This window comes from Rhinoderma darwinii, chromosome 5, assembly GCF_050947455.1.
Source record: "Rhinoderma darwinii isolate aRhiDar2 chromosome 5, aRhiDar2.hap1, whole genome shotgun sequence".
Taxonomy (NCBI): domain Eukaryota; kingdom Metazoa; phylum Chordata; class Amphibia; order Anura; family Rhinodermatidae; genus Rhinoderma; species Rhinoderma darwinii.
Window position 1 is genome coordinate 220,898,997 of NC_134691.1, and position 14,034 is coordinate 220,913,030.

General features: G+C 39.4%; 1 protein-coding gene across 3 annotated transcripts in view; it reads left to right on the top strand.

Annotated features, from left to right (window-relative positions):
* Positions 1-14,034, top strand: part of PDE1C (phosphodiesterase 1C) — an 851,320-nt gene that overhangs the window by 198,632 nt on the left and 638,654 nt on the right. For all 3 annotated transcript variants that reach the window (XM_075826958.1, XM_075826955.1, XM_075826954.1), the window contains exon 3: positions 10,963-11,128. In XM_075826958.1, the coding sequence (XP_075683073.1) occupies positions 10,963-11,128 (166 nt within the window). The remainder of the gene's footprint in view (positions 1-10,962; positions 11,129-14,034) is intronic.

The window sequence follows — 14,034 nt, forward strand, 5'->3', positions numbered from 1 at the left end:
AGAACACCATAAAACCCATTGCAAGCAAATGTACTGAAAACAAATGGGATAAGTAATGTGGTGCGGGAGTTTACATTAAACAGCTCTCTCTATATAATCTTCAGTATGTAAAATAGTACATTTTATAAACTATATACATTTTTAAAAGGAAATATAACCTGATCATTAAGGAGGATGTATCGTATAGATTTTAGTTTGGCACAACATAAAAGTTTAGTGTAGTTTGAGGCCTTGTTCCCACAGTGCAGATTTTGAATGCATTTTGTAAGCCAAAACTAGAATTGGATCCAGAAAAGCAGACCTATAAGGCATTTCTTCATATATTTCTTCTGTTTAGGTTCCATTCCTGGTTTGGGCTTAAAAAATACATGCAAAATCTGTTGCAAGTCTGCACTGTGTGAACTAGGCCTAATAAGTTAAATGTTTTTACTTTGTAAAGTATTTAGCAAAAGCAATCACTAGGTGGCAGTACAAGACTTTAGGAAGAAGAAGGAAATCATAAACATCACTGATATATAGAGGAGTGAAGCTAGCCACTGTTATCATAATGTTCTATAACACCACAATTTCCTATAGTCTTCATGTTTTGAACTTTATGAATTAATGAAATATGTTATCCTGTAAAATGTAAGTTAGCTGCTGTTACAGAAAAAACTCATGGACAGGTGTGGTGTTATTTTCTGAAAAAAGCAGACCTTATTTTTCTAATCCTGAACAATACCTTTTAAGGGTATGTTCACACGAGGGCGTCCGTAACGGCTGAAATTACGGGGATGTTTCAGCCTGAAAACATCCCCGTAATTTCAGCCGTAACGGCATGTGCAGGCGCTTGAACGCCGCGTCAATTACGGCCGCAATTAGCGCTGCTATTCATTGGAGTCAATGAATAACGGCTCTATTTACGGCCAAAGAAGTGACAGGTCACTTCTCTGACGCGGGCGTCTATTTACGCGCCGTCTTTTGACAGCGGCGCGTAAATATACGCCTCGTGTGAACAGACAAACGTCTGCCCATTGCTTTCAATGGGCAGATGTTTGTCAGTGCTATTGAGGCGCTTTTTTCGGACGTAATTCGGGGCAAAAACGCCCGAATTACGTCCGTAAATAGGCCGTGTGAACATACCCTAATAAGGAAACAGAGAGACAGAAAAAAACTTCAGGCTGGGTTCACACGACCACATTAACGTCCGTAATGGACGGACGTATTTCGGCTGCAAGTACCGGACCGAACTCAGTGCAGGGAGCCGGGCTCCTAGCATCATAGTTATGTACGATGCTAGGAGTCCCTGCCTCTCCGTGGAACTACTGTCCCGTACTGAAAACATGATTACAGTACGGGACAGTTGTCCTGCAGCGAGGCAAGGGACTCCTAGCATCGTACATAACTATGATGCTAGGAGCCCAGCACCCTGCACTGAGTTCGGTCTGGGACTTACGGCCGAAATACGTCTGTCCATTACGGACGTTAATGTGGTCGTGTGAACCCAGCCTTAGGGCATGACCACACGTGGCGGATTTCCTCCGCAACTGTCCGCATCAATGCCGCACAGAATCTGCGTTGCAGATTCTGCTGCGGATCTGCACAAAATGTGCAGTAAATTGATGCGGACTAGCTGCTGCGGACTGCGGTAAAAGTACTTCCCTTCTCCCTATCAGTGCAGGATAGAGAGAAGGGACAGCACTTTCCCTTGTGAAAGTCAAAGAAATTCATACTTACCGCCCGTTGTCTTGGTGACGCGTCCCTCCTTCGGCATCCAGCCCGATCTCCCTGGATGACGCGGCAGTCCATGTGACCGCTGCAGCCTGTTATTAGCCTGTGATTGGCTGCAGCCATCACTTAGACTGAAACGTCATCCTGGGAGGCCGGACTGGAGACAGAAGCAGGGAGTTCTCGGTAAGTATGAACTTCATTTTTTTTTACAGATAGATGTATATTGGGATCGGTAGTCACTGTCCAGGGTGCAGAAACAGTTACTGCCGATCGCTTAACTCTTTCAGCACCCTGGACAGTGACTATTTACTGACGTCTCCTAGCAACGCTCCCGTCATTACGGGAGCCCCATTGACTTCCTCAGTCTGGCTGTAGACCTAGAAATACATAGGTCCAGCCAGAATGAAGAAATGTCAAGTTAAAAAAGCAAGACGGATCCGCAGCACACATAACATGTGCATGACAGCTGCGGACTTCATTGCGGAAATTAGAATCTCCATTGAAGTCAATGGAGAAATTCCGCCATGAGTCCGCCACTGCTCCGCAACAGACAGAGCATGCTGCGGACACCAAATTCCGCTCCGCAGCCTATGCTCCGCAGCGGAATTTTACGCCTCGTCTAAACGAACACTGCTAAATTAAAGTGTAAGTCAATGGACAAACGGCTCCGCTGCGGATTAACGCTGCGGAGTGTCCGCAGCGGAATTTAAGTGAAATTCCGCCACGTGTGAACCCAGCCTTAGGGTATGTTCACACGTAGTGACCAAAAATGTCTGAAAATGCAGAGCTGTTTTCAAGGGAAAACAGCCCCTGATTTTCAGACGTTTTTTGAGCAACTTGCGTTTTTCGCGGCGTTTTCGCTGCGTTTTTTACGTCCGTTTTTGGAGCTGTTTTCATTGGAGTCTATGAGAAAACAGCTCCAAAAACGTCCAAAGAAGTGTCCTGCACTTCTTTTGACGAGGCTGTATTTTTAGGGTATGTGCACACGTAGTGACCAAAAACGTCTGAAAATACGGAGCTGTTTTCAAGGGAAAACAGCCTCTGATTTTCAGACGTTTTTTGAGCAACTCGCATTTTTCGCAGCGTTTTTTGCGCCGTTTTCGCTGCGGTTTTTACGTCCGTTTTTGGAGCTATTTTCATTGGAGTCTATGAGAAAACGGCTCCAAAAACGTCCAAAGAAGTGCCCTGCACTTCTTTTGACGAGGCTGTATTTTTACGCGTCGTCGTTTGACAGCTGTCAAACGACGACGCGCAAATGACAGGTCGTCTGCACAGTATGTCGGCAAACCCATTCAAATGAATGGGCAGATGTTTGCCGACGTATTGGAGCCCTATTTTCAGACGTAAAACGAGGCATAATACACCTAGTTTACGTCTGAAAATAGGTCGTGTGAACCCAGCCTTAGGGCTTATTCATTTGAGCGTTATTAAAATCGTCCGAGTTAAGTTAATGAAAAACAAACGATTTTACATCAGTTTGCATCAGTTTTTTCTGAGATTATCTTCAGTTTGTCAGTATTTTCCGTCTGGATGGCATCCATGTGCCATCCGTTTTTCACGTCCGAGAAAAAAACAAACCTTAAGAATGTCCTGAATTGCCCCCAACCCACTGAAAATACCCCCAGAAAGGTCAAATGACTGCAGAAAAGCCATTTTAGATTTAAATTGGCCCAATTAGAAAGCCGGTGGATTTATAAATTGGGTAGCTTAGCTCCACATGGCCATAATGAAAGGGTCCCATATATGCAACTTTATTCATTGATATATGACCTTGAATTTATAGGTATTCTTTTTTTGGCTTAATAATTTATATATAAGTCTATATGTGAAGTCTAACTATATATTAAGCTTGTTTTGTATGAAGTTTATTTTGTCAGTTTTCACCTTTAAGCACTCAATATATTGTACACGTAATTTTAAGTCTATTTTTGTATTACGTCTATTTCGCCACGTCTGCAATTTATGCACCAATTATACTGTATACGTGATTTAAATTAATAACTTTTTGTGTGTTAAAAATATGAAATCAGTTTTTTAATTACTTGCACAGGTTTACATTATTATGATTTATAGCGACATTTAGCTCATAATACACAATATTGTTTATTTGATACATATATGTATTCTTCACTATTCATTCACTCTGTTTTTACCTAGTTCTCGTACCACATTACCATCACTGTATGGTATCTATCTATTTATTTTCCACACATCCCCCTTATTTTAGTAAAGAAATATGTAGATGGGTATGTTTGCGGGATGTCCATACCACCTCACGCTGATCCGGACAGTCCGGGTTGGATAATATCCCGTGCACGCCCCATCTCAGGGTCCGATTTTCCCAATTTTTATTCTGAGGGGGTTAACTCTGACTGATGTTGTACAATCACGGTCCTCTTTCTCCTAGTTTCTTTCTTTTTTATCTATTTTATTTCTATTGTTATTCCTTATTATTCTTATTCTCTTTCTAAAATATACATATACCCCTGCCATTACAGTTAAAATATACTTTATTCTCTACTCCATCTTTTCTCTAAATCTAAGCCACCTCCAACATGGCTTACGATATTGAAGGCACACCTAGTTGCGCAAGCACGAACATATTGATGCTTCATCAATTCTTGCCACCTCCAACACGGTCCACGGTACATAGAGCATGCGCAGTGCACAAACCTAAACACATAGGCTTTCATGCATAATTTCCGTCGTTATTTCCATCGGATGTTTGGCATAGCTGGCGGAAAACATACATGGTGATGACCATTTGACTTTTTGCATAGGTCGTAGCTTATTAGTTTCTGTATTCTTTAGCCCTATCAGTCTGGTTCATCCATCGATTGTTGTTTTAAATCATTACTCCGTTGGCCAACCCATCCTATTTAAAGGCGTCCTAAACACTCTCCAACCACGCCTCCTGAGGAGAACTACGACGAAACTCGCGTCGAGGCGGTCATACAAACTAGTCACTCCACTAACTTTGTGCCCATTGTGTCATCGAAGTAAAGCTGCTTTGTTGTCTGTGTGTGAAATGCTATTATAACATCTTTATTACTATTTACAAGGACATAATATAAGTCAGTTAGGCTATGTTCACACAGAGTTTTTTGCCAAGTTTTTTGACGCGGAAACCGCGCCAAAAAACTTGTCAAAAATGGCCCGAAAATGCCTCCCGTTGAAAGAAGCGACATGCCCTATCTTCGGGCGTTTCCGCCTCTGACCTCCCATTGACTTCAATGGGATGCAGAGAAAGCGTATTGCGCGGCGTTTTATGCCCGCGGCGCTCAATGGCCGTGAGCGAAAAACGCAGCGAAAATCGGCGTGCATGGAGAGGAAAATTCCGCCTGCAAAAAACTCAGTGTCAACATAGCATTAAGGCTATATTCACACTGAGTTTTTTGACGCGGCAACCGCGCCCCTAAAATGCCTCCCATTGATTTCCATGGGAGGCGGAGGCGTCTTTTTCCCACCAGCATCCAAATAGGAATTTTGAGGCAGAAAGTCCACCTGCAAAAAACTCTGTGTGAACATAGCCTTACTGATACTTATGCATAATACCTCTGCGGATTTATGCAATATTATTCTGTATTTTTGTGAATGTATCTTGTCTAGTACTAATAGTTTAACTTTACCATGGGTCTATTCCTTAATGGTACACAAATGAGATTCTGAATATATTATATATAATAAAAGACTTTGGAAACAACAGGCAGTAGATATTGGATAGCGTTGTATGAATTCTGTTGATTGAATCTTTTTTTCTCATTGTATGTTTCACCTTGCTTTTTTAAATTATTTCCCAATAAAATATATTATGTTTTAATTCTAATTGAAGTTATTCATTGTCTATATGCTCCTACTTTTTTTTGAGTCAGTTGAAATTTGATATCTGTGGGAGTTCTAGCCGTCTTTCTATAAAGATGGACCAAATGTAGGAATACCTATTTATATTGCTTATAATATAAAGAGCATTGTAAGATATTTCTTATATGTATTTTTGGCTTTTGACCATGTTTTAATCTAGGACCACACTGCTCTGGCTCTACTTTCTGTTTTCATTTCTTAAGTGTCTCTAGGCAACCATACGTGAAAACGTGGTGAGTATGCTATTTTTTTAAATTTAAGGGTGGAATCGTAAGTTCCCGATTTCCTTGTCAGACTCCCGATCTCTTCTAGGTCTGTATCCAAGTAGGATACAGTCCTAGAAGACATCAGGGAGTCAAACAAGGTAATTGAGGCACTTGCAATTACACCCCTAAAATAAAAAAAATACCATACTCACCCCCACCACTGATCTTCCGTAGCGATGCATTCCTGCTAGTCTCCTGAGATGATGTTGTTTTGTCCAATGTGATCGCTACAGCCAATCACAGAGCGCAGCGGTCACATGGGAGAAAACTACGTCCTATCAGGAGGCCGACAGGTGAGATGATGTAGTTTTGTCCCATGTGACTGCTGCAGCCAATCGTTCATCTGAATTAGCTCCCTTTCTTCTTATTAACCTACTGAATATATGGAAAGGTAGACTGCTGCTCTAGGGAGAGGTCCAGACTATGCAGCCAGCCTGCTGTTATAGGGGTTTTCCAGACTACTTAGCTAGATAAGCGGTGGTCCAGACAACAAAGCCAGACTGGTGTTATAGGGGTTTGATTAAACTACACAGCCAGACTGCTGTTTTAGGGGTACTACAGACTACACAGCTAGTGTCAAGGTCTGGAAGCAGTTTTGTCCAGTGACTGATACAATATGGACAGAGGGTAAGGCAGAGATGTGGTCAGGAAACAATCACAGTTTGGTATACCAAGCAGCAGTTTTCTGTAGAGTAAGGCATCAAGGAACTAGAGTAGAGGCAGGAAGCTCAGTAGTCTGGCATGGAGGAAGTGCACTGACCAGGCTAATATAGGAGGCCAAAAGGGTCAGACTAATTAGGTAATTAAGGCAAGGAATCTCAAAAAGCAAGAATCAAGAGAACCAGGACAATAGATTCAGCAGTGGAGGTGTCCAACATCCCAGATAGCTCTATGAAAAGAGCTGTTGCCTGGGTCACAAACTTTTCTGGGTTTAAATCCTACACAATCAGACTACATAGTCAAAGTGTTTTTATAGGGAGTGGTCTAGACTATAGAGCCAGACTGCTGTTATAGGGGGTGATCTACACAGCCAGATTGTTTTTTTTTTTTTTTTTTTTTATAAATGGCAGTCCAGACTACACAGTCAGACTGTTTTTATAGGGGTGGTCTTAACAACACAATCAGACTATTTTTTTAATTTTTATAAGGGGCTGTCCAGACTACACAGTCAGATTGCTGTTAAAAAGGTTGTCCAGAATTACAAAATGTTCCAAAACCTCATGAAATCACACATCACCAGCACTGATGTCGCTGGTGGAATTAATTCAAACTGACCAACTTTCATCATTGCTGGTGCAGAGGGTCCAGGAAGATGTCAATAACAGAGGCACCCATAGCTCTATAGAAGAGTTCCGAGTAACTGTGTCTTCCTGCTAATCATACTATAAAGAGCTCATGGAAATGACAATATAATTTTGTGACACATCCCAGAAATGGAGCTTCACTCCAATTACTGTCAAAAATGATAAAACTGAGACATTTAACCCTAGTGTACAACTATATACTGTGAGCAACAATTAAATCTAGTAAAAAATAAATATACAGTATACATACATTATGTTTAAAAGAAAGCAAAAAACGAACGGTGCCACATAGTGCAGATCACCAAAAATAATGGAATAGAACGAAAGTCAATTGAGCTCACCTCTTGGCGTTGTGCTAGCATTGGCACAACACTGTTGTAGACTTATAATGAAATAGATATCATTAGACCGCTGCAGACAGGTCCCATCCGGTAACTGGAGTTGGTTACAGCTGTAAAGTATTTGGAGGAAGAAAAAAATCGGTGGACCATAAACGGCGCTGCTGGTAATAACGGTAGAAGCAGTTCCCGTGTTTTTAAATACAAAGATAAATAATTTATTGCAAAAGACTACGTGTTTCAACGCTGAACCAGCGTCTTCATCAGGCCAAGTGTGCAGTACCATAAAACGGTCATCTTATATAGTCAGTGTGGTCACATGCATAAGAGGTTTGAGAAAACTGCTAAGTCATAGGTCAAAATTCAGCTCTGACATCACAAGGGATCATGGTGATGCAACTTCACTCAATGCAAAATAGGAGTTCAGAAAAAGAACTTCACTCAATTCAAAATAGACCACAATTTAAATTTATAATGTTAATACTTCAAACCAACAGATAAAACCCCAATCACGGTAGATGTACGTCCCAAATCAAATTGTTACCCCTCACACAAACATGGGTCGACTCTTGAAACTTTCTCATTCTGTCACTCCGAAAGGAGAGCTATCAAATCCCTGAAGAACAATTCAGCTATAGTTATCCGTTCTGCAGACAAAGGTGGGGGGATTGTTTTACAGGATATGTCAGATTATATCCATGAATCCCTTAGGTTGTTAGCAGACACCTCGTTCTACGAAAATTTGGAAATTAACCCCCTTTCTTCATACACCATTGCATACAAATCCCTTATAGAATTGGCCTTTAGTGATAACATCATTACCAAAAAGGAAAGGAATTTTTTGTTAGTTATGTCTTTTATATATCATTTGCCAAAAGTACACAAATCACTAACCCCCCCCCCCCCCCCCCCGGGCACCCATAATTGCAGGTATAAGATCCCTCACTTGTAACCTTTCCCACTTTGTAGATCTACACCTCCAACCGTTTGTCTTAAAACTACCGTCATATCTAAAGGATTCAACGCAATTAATTAGAGACTTGCGTATACTCAACTCCGTACATAGTTTGGCATCCCTCAGTTTTCTCACAGCAGATGTATACACCAACATCCCACATGACAAAGGCCTAGAGACCATTGAATTCTACTTACACTCCAATCGGAACATTCCTGGAAAACAAGTATCCTTTTTAACCAATTGTATTGAATTTATATTACATCATAATATTTTTACTTTTGATAATAAATTTTACAAACAGATCAGGGGTTGCACTATGGGGTCACGATTCGCTTCCTCCAATGCCAACCTCTATATGGGTGCTTTTGAGGACCTTCATATTTATGGCAATCACCTTTTTAAAGATAATATTTTATTCTACATGACGCTACATTGATGATTTATTTTTTATTTGAAAAGGGGATGCGACCGAGGCCTGCCTCTTCATTGAATTTTTAAACTGTAACCAATTTGGATTAAACTTTACACATAACTTTTCAGGCACTTTTGACTTTTTAGATCTCATTATCAGCAAGGATACCAATGGAAATCTGGTCACCAACACACATTTTAAGACAGTTGACGTGAATAGTTACCTGGATTTCAAAAGGGCCCATTACCCTCCCTGGCTGAGAAACATTCCTTTCAGTCAATTCAGAAGAATTAGAAAAAATTGTTCCAACCCAAAACTTTTTAATTTAGAATGTGATATTTAAAAAAACCGATTCAAAGACAAAAACTTTCCAAGTGGTTTGATAAAAGGGGCCCACATGAAAGCTGCTAGCCTAACCCAAGAGGATTGTATACGACCAGTGGTAAGGACTATTGACACTGAAAAAACCAACCACAATTTTATCATGACTTTTAATATGGGAAGTAAACACTGGTACATTTTAAAAAATTATCCATACATGAAAGACATTTTACCAGACCTGCCAAAGATCACCTATAGAAGATCTCAAACCCTAAGAAATATTCTTGCCCCAAGTGATCCTAAGCCCAATCGTCCTAGTATGTTCCCCTCACTTTGTGGTTCTTTTCGTTGTGGGCACTCAAGGTGTTTTTGTTGTACATATCACATAGAACCACATCATACACTTCTGCTGTCACCCTTGAATTCTTCCACATCAAAACATTCCTTAATTGTGGGAGCGACTATGTGGTCTACTTATTGACATGCCCCTTCAATCTCCAATATATTGGTAGAACAACACAACCCTTACACTGCAGGATTAATAAGCACTGTTCTAATGTGAATAATGGACACCTCAAACAGAGTGTGTTAAGGCATTGTGGACTAAAACATTACTGTAAATGCGGCAATATATCCATTGCACCCATCTAACAAATTCCTCCAGGTACTGCCGACAGATTCCCTCGCTTAAAACGGTGAGAAAACTATTGGATCTATAAACTAGCATGCTTGCACCCTGAAGGCCTTAACGATATAATTGAAACGTCACCTGATTGATGTCAGATGACTATTGTTTCTCAATCTTTATATAATTTTTTGCTAATCAGGTATCATCATCACACTACAATTTTTGTACTTGATGTTGTTTTATATGTTACTCTCACACATTATGTTTTCTAATTATGCAGCTTCGCTTTATTTATATTTTTATCCATTTCTTGAGCAACTTCTTCATTATGTCAACCATTTCTACATTTTTCTGTGTTACATTGGACAGGAGTCAAGCCTGGGCTTCCAGCATGGTAGGTGAGAGTTCTGCCACTGGGCCACCAATGCCCTTGTGCCAAATCTTAGGCATACTTTTCATTTTATTTTGTATACTCTTTGTACCTTCTTGGCACTTAATGATCTCATTTAGTGTATTTGCACTTTTATTTGTTTGAAGTATTAACATTTTAAATGTAAATTGTGGTCTATTTTAAATTGAGTGAAGTTCTTTTTCTGAACTCCAGTTGCATCACCATGACCCCTTGTGATGTCAGAGTTGAACTTTGACTATGACTTTTTTCAAACCTCTTATGCATGTGACCACATTGACTATATAAGATGACTGTTTTATGGTACTGCACACTTGGCCTGATGAAGACGCTGGTTCAGTGTTGAAACGTGTAGTCTTTTGCAATAAATTATTTATTTTTGTATTTCAAACACTGGAACTGCTTCTACCTTTATTACCAGCAGCGCCGTTTATGGTTCACCACTTTTTTCTTCCTGCAAATACATTATGTTTACTTACAGATATTTAAGAATAACGTAACTAGTTTCAAGATGTTATGCACCTCAGTCAGTGTAAGCATTTGTTATGTATGCAAGTACTGTACCTGGCGACACTAGTGAATGGCCTCATGTATAAAAATGAGCGCAGAGAAAAGTAATCACCCATAGCAATTATTCAGATTCCAGCTTCCATTTTTATCTATGAGCCCAATGTGTCAAAGACTAGAAATACTTGAACATTTCCAAATAAAATGCAAGAACTAAAGATTGTACAAATATTTCATGTCTGTTTTAGGGTCCAAGTCTCAGAACAGCTTGTGGAATAGCATTATTAGTGGGCTGAATCTCAAAGAAAAACAGAAGCCGGCAATTGCCACTGATCCTCGTAGTCCTGAAGAGATTTTAGCAGACGAATTGCCGCAGATTGACAGCCCAGATGCAATTCCGAAAGCATCAATCAGGTTTGATGGATACCGCACTCGTGTATATTTGCTTATTATGTCATTTTGCTGAGTACTATGTAATCTGTGCTGGATTTGATAAAAAATATTAAGAGCAGTTTATGACACAATGAGAACACTTTTCACAGTAGACTTGTAGTGTTATTTGGATTTTGAGGTTGATGTTGCTAATAACAGTATTTCACAGGCCAGTGATCTGATATTAAATCAATTTGTAATTTTGGAAAGATTTTAAAAATTTTACGGTTCAAAGCCGAGCAAACTATTCAGAAACTTATTGTATCTGCAACACTCTAGGAATGTTCATGTAATTACACTTGTGTAGACATGGTTCACTATTGTATTATTCCAGTCATCTGTAACCTAAATCAGTTAATAAAGTAACTGCATGCATATCAAATATCCCTGTAGCGCTCACACCTTCAGCAAGTCTCTAATGCAACAAGATATTATTGGCATCGGCCCTTTTAATAAACTGCAGGGCTGTAGAGAGTTCTTGCCAACTAATAGTCAAAAATGATTCTCGGAATAACATTTATTAGGGAATTGATATTCAATCAGTTAGTTATTACATAAGGTGGCTCCAAGGCTGAAAATTTACATAAATATGAATTATGCTCTCTACAAAACTTCCACAATAATTATAACATCTTTAACAGTGTTTTTTTTAAATCTTCCAGCCTACAATGACACTTAGGCCTCATATTACTGATCTGTGTGATACGAATCCATAATACAGTGTTAATAGCCTGCTGTGGGCCCATCATGTACCTCCACATTCCTAACAGTGTTAGTTAATATGTAAGACTATCATGTCAACATCCAATGTTTTTCTACCGATTCCAGGAATATTTTTTTATGTTCTGACCTACAATGACACTTAGACCTCATGCCTACAATCTTATTATGGATCTGTGTGGTACGGATCCGTAATACAGTGCTAATAGCCTGAAGGGGCCCATAATGTACCTGTATGTGCCTTTGATTTAATACGGGTGCAAATGGTAGTATTTTTGAACGGATTCGGTGAGAATACATAAGTAAAAAAAATGTTGCATGCTCCATCATCACATGCTATATTACGGAGGTATTCTGCCCTTGAGCCATTGCTTTTAGGGAAAAATATAGTGCCTTGTGAATAAAACATACAGAAGTACAAGAGTTAGTGTAAAGCCGTACAGGGTCTCGGCATGCGTCAATGCCATATGAGGGGAATTTAAAGCACTCCAGCAATTTTTGCCTACCTAGTGCAGCATAGGCTATTATTAAAGAATAATCTAGAGGTTCTTTTGTATGCCTTGTGTATACCTGTTTAGATGATGGGCCATTTATAGGTTGTCTGCCATCTTGGTTCCTTCTTCCCCTCTGATATGGTTCCTCTAATGCAGCTTACTTACATTTCCCCTGATGACTTTGGCTTTGCAGAGGGGATGGAGTCTCATCACCTTGCTCTGAGTTCTATCTAAGTGCACTTGCTCTGAGTCCTATCACAGTGCAACAAGTGATAGATCAGTGAGATAGAACATCTGTCCCCTACTTGCAGAGTTTTAGTGAGACCTATGTGATGCAGCTTCACTCTACTCCCCCTAACTCCTGCTAGTGATAGATTGGTGACATACTGTAGAACTGCTGTCCTCCAAAACAATGGTGCTGAGTCTTACTGTATCCTGTGTGATGCAGCTTCAGCCTGTCTCTCTGCCTCCTGCTAGTGATAGTACTCACACTGCAGAGTCTCAGTGTATCCTACATTATGCAGCTTCACAGTCCTCTCCCTTCCTCCTGCTTGTGATAGATCAGTGACATAGAACTCTTGCACTCACACTGCAGAGCCTTAGTGTTTCCTATGTGATGCAGCTTCAGCTTGTCTCTCTGCCTCCTGCTAGTGAGATTAGTGATATAGAACTTCTGTACTCACACTGCAGAGTCTCCGTGTATCCTATGTAATGCAGCTTCACTGCTAGAAAATTGGTGGGGAGTTAGCATGAAATGTGCAAAAAAATTGGCTTCTTTAAGTTGCAGTATTCAGAACATCATATTTGTGATAATGTAAATTTTGTAAATTAATGTGAACAAGTGACTTTGCTGGTAACAGAGAAATAGTTATAGTAGAGCTATATGTACTTTCAACATGCCTAAAAGTTGCTTTATTTAAATTTCTTTAAAATTTGAATCTCTTTCTTTATATTATTGGATAATAGCACTCATACTCATAGTGATTTGCACATCTACATTGCATTACCACAGTAATATGTGCAACAAAAATGCACTTTTTTTTAAAACTAATTTACCTGCTTTTTTTGAGATTGCACTGTAGATTTTCTAAAAATCTGCAGCGTATCCTGCCTGTGGGAGCATATACTAGAGGCATTTACACTTTTGCCAGTTTCAAATATTTAGCCTTACTTGCCAGCCTTGAAAGAAATCCAAGACAAACATTATTTACGGTAAGCCTCCAACGATAGGAAAATAGGTATGCACATTGAAGTGCGCTTACAATACATGGATGTGCACTTGGCAAAATAGTAGAAAAAAAATACTTTGTGCATCATTTGTACACCATAAAAGACCTCAATTTTATCTTCATAAAATAAAAATGTTTTTCAAATCTTTAGCAAACTTGACAGATGTTCATAATAATATGTACTTTCCATTTCTGCATAATACTTAGGAGAAAGTGGAAGATTTGTATCAAGTCTACATGATAAGAATTGGTTCAAAAATAATAGTACCTGTTCATTTACTATAAAGACTGCATGAAGTAAAATTACATTGAACATGATAATGTACATATTAGCATGGAGTTAAAAGTATTTGTAGAAATGATACATTTACATTGCATATTTTTCAATTATTTAAAGCAATTAAATTTGTTCATCATTATCTATATTCTATTTTACTGGAAAAAC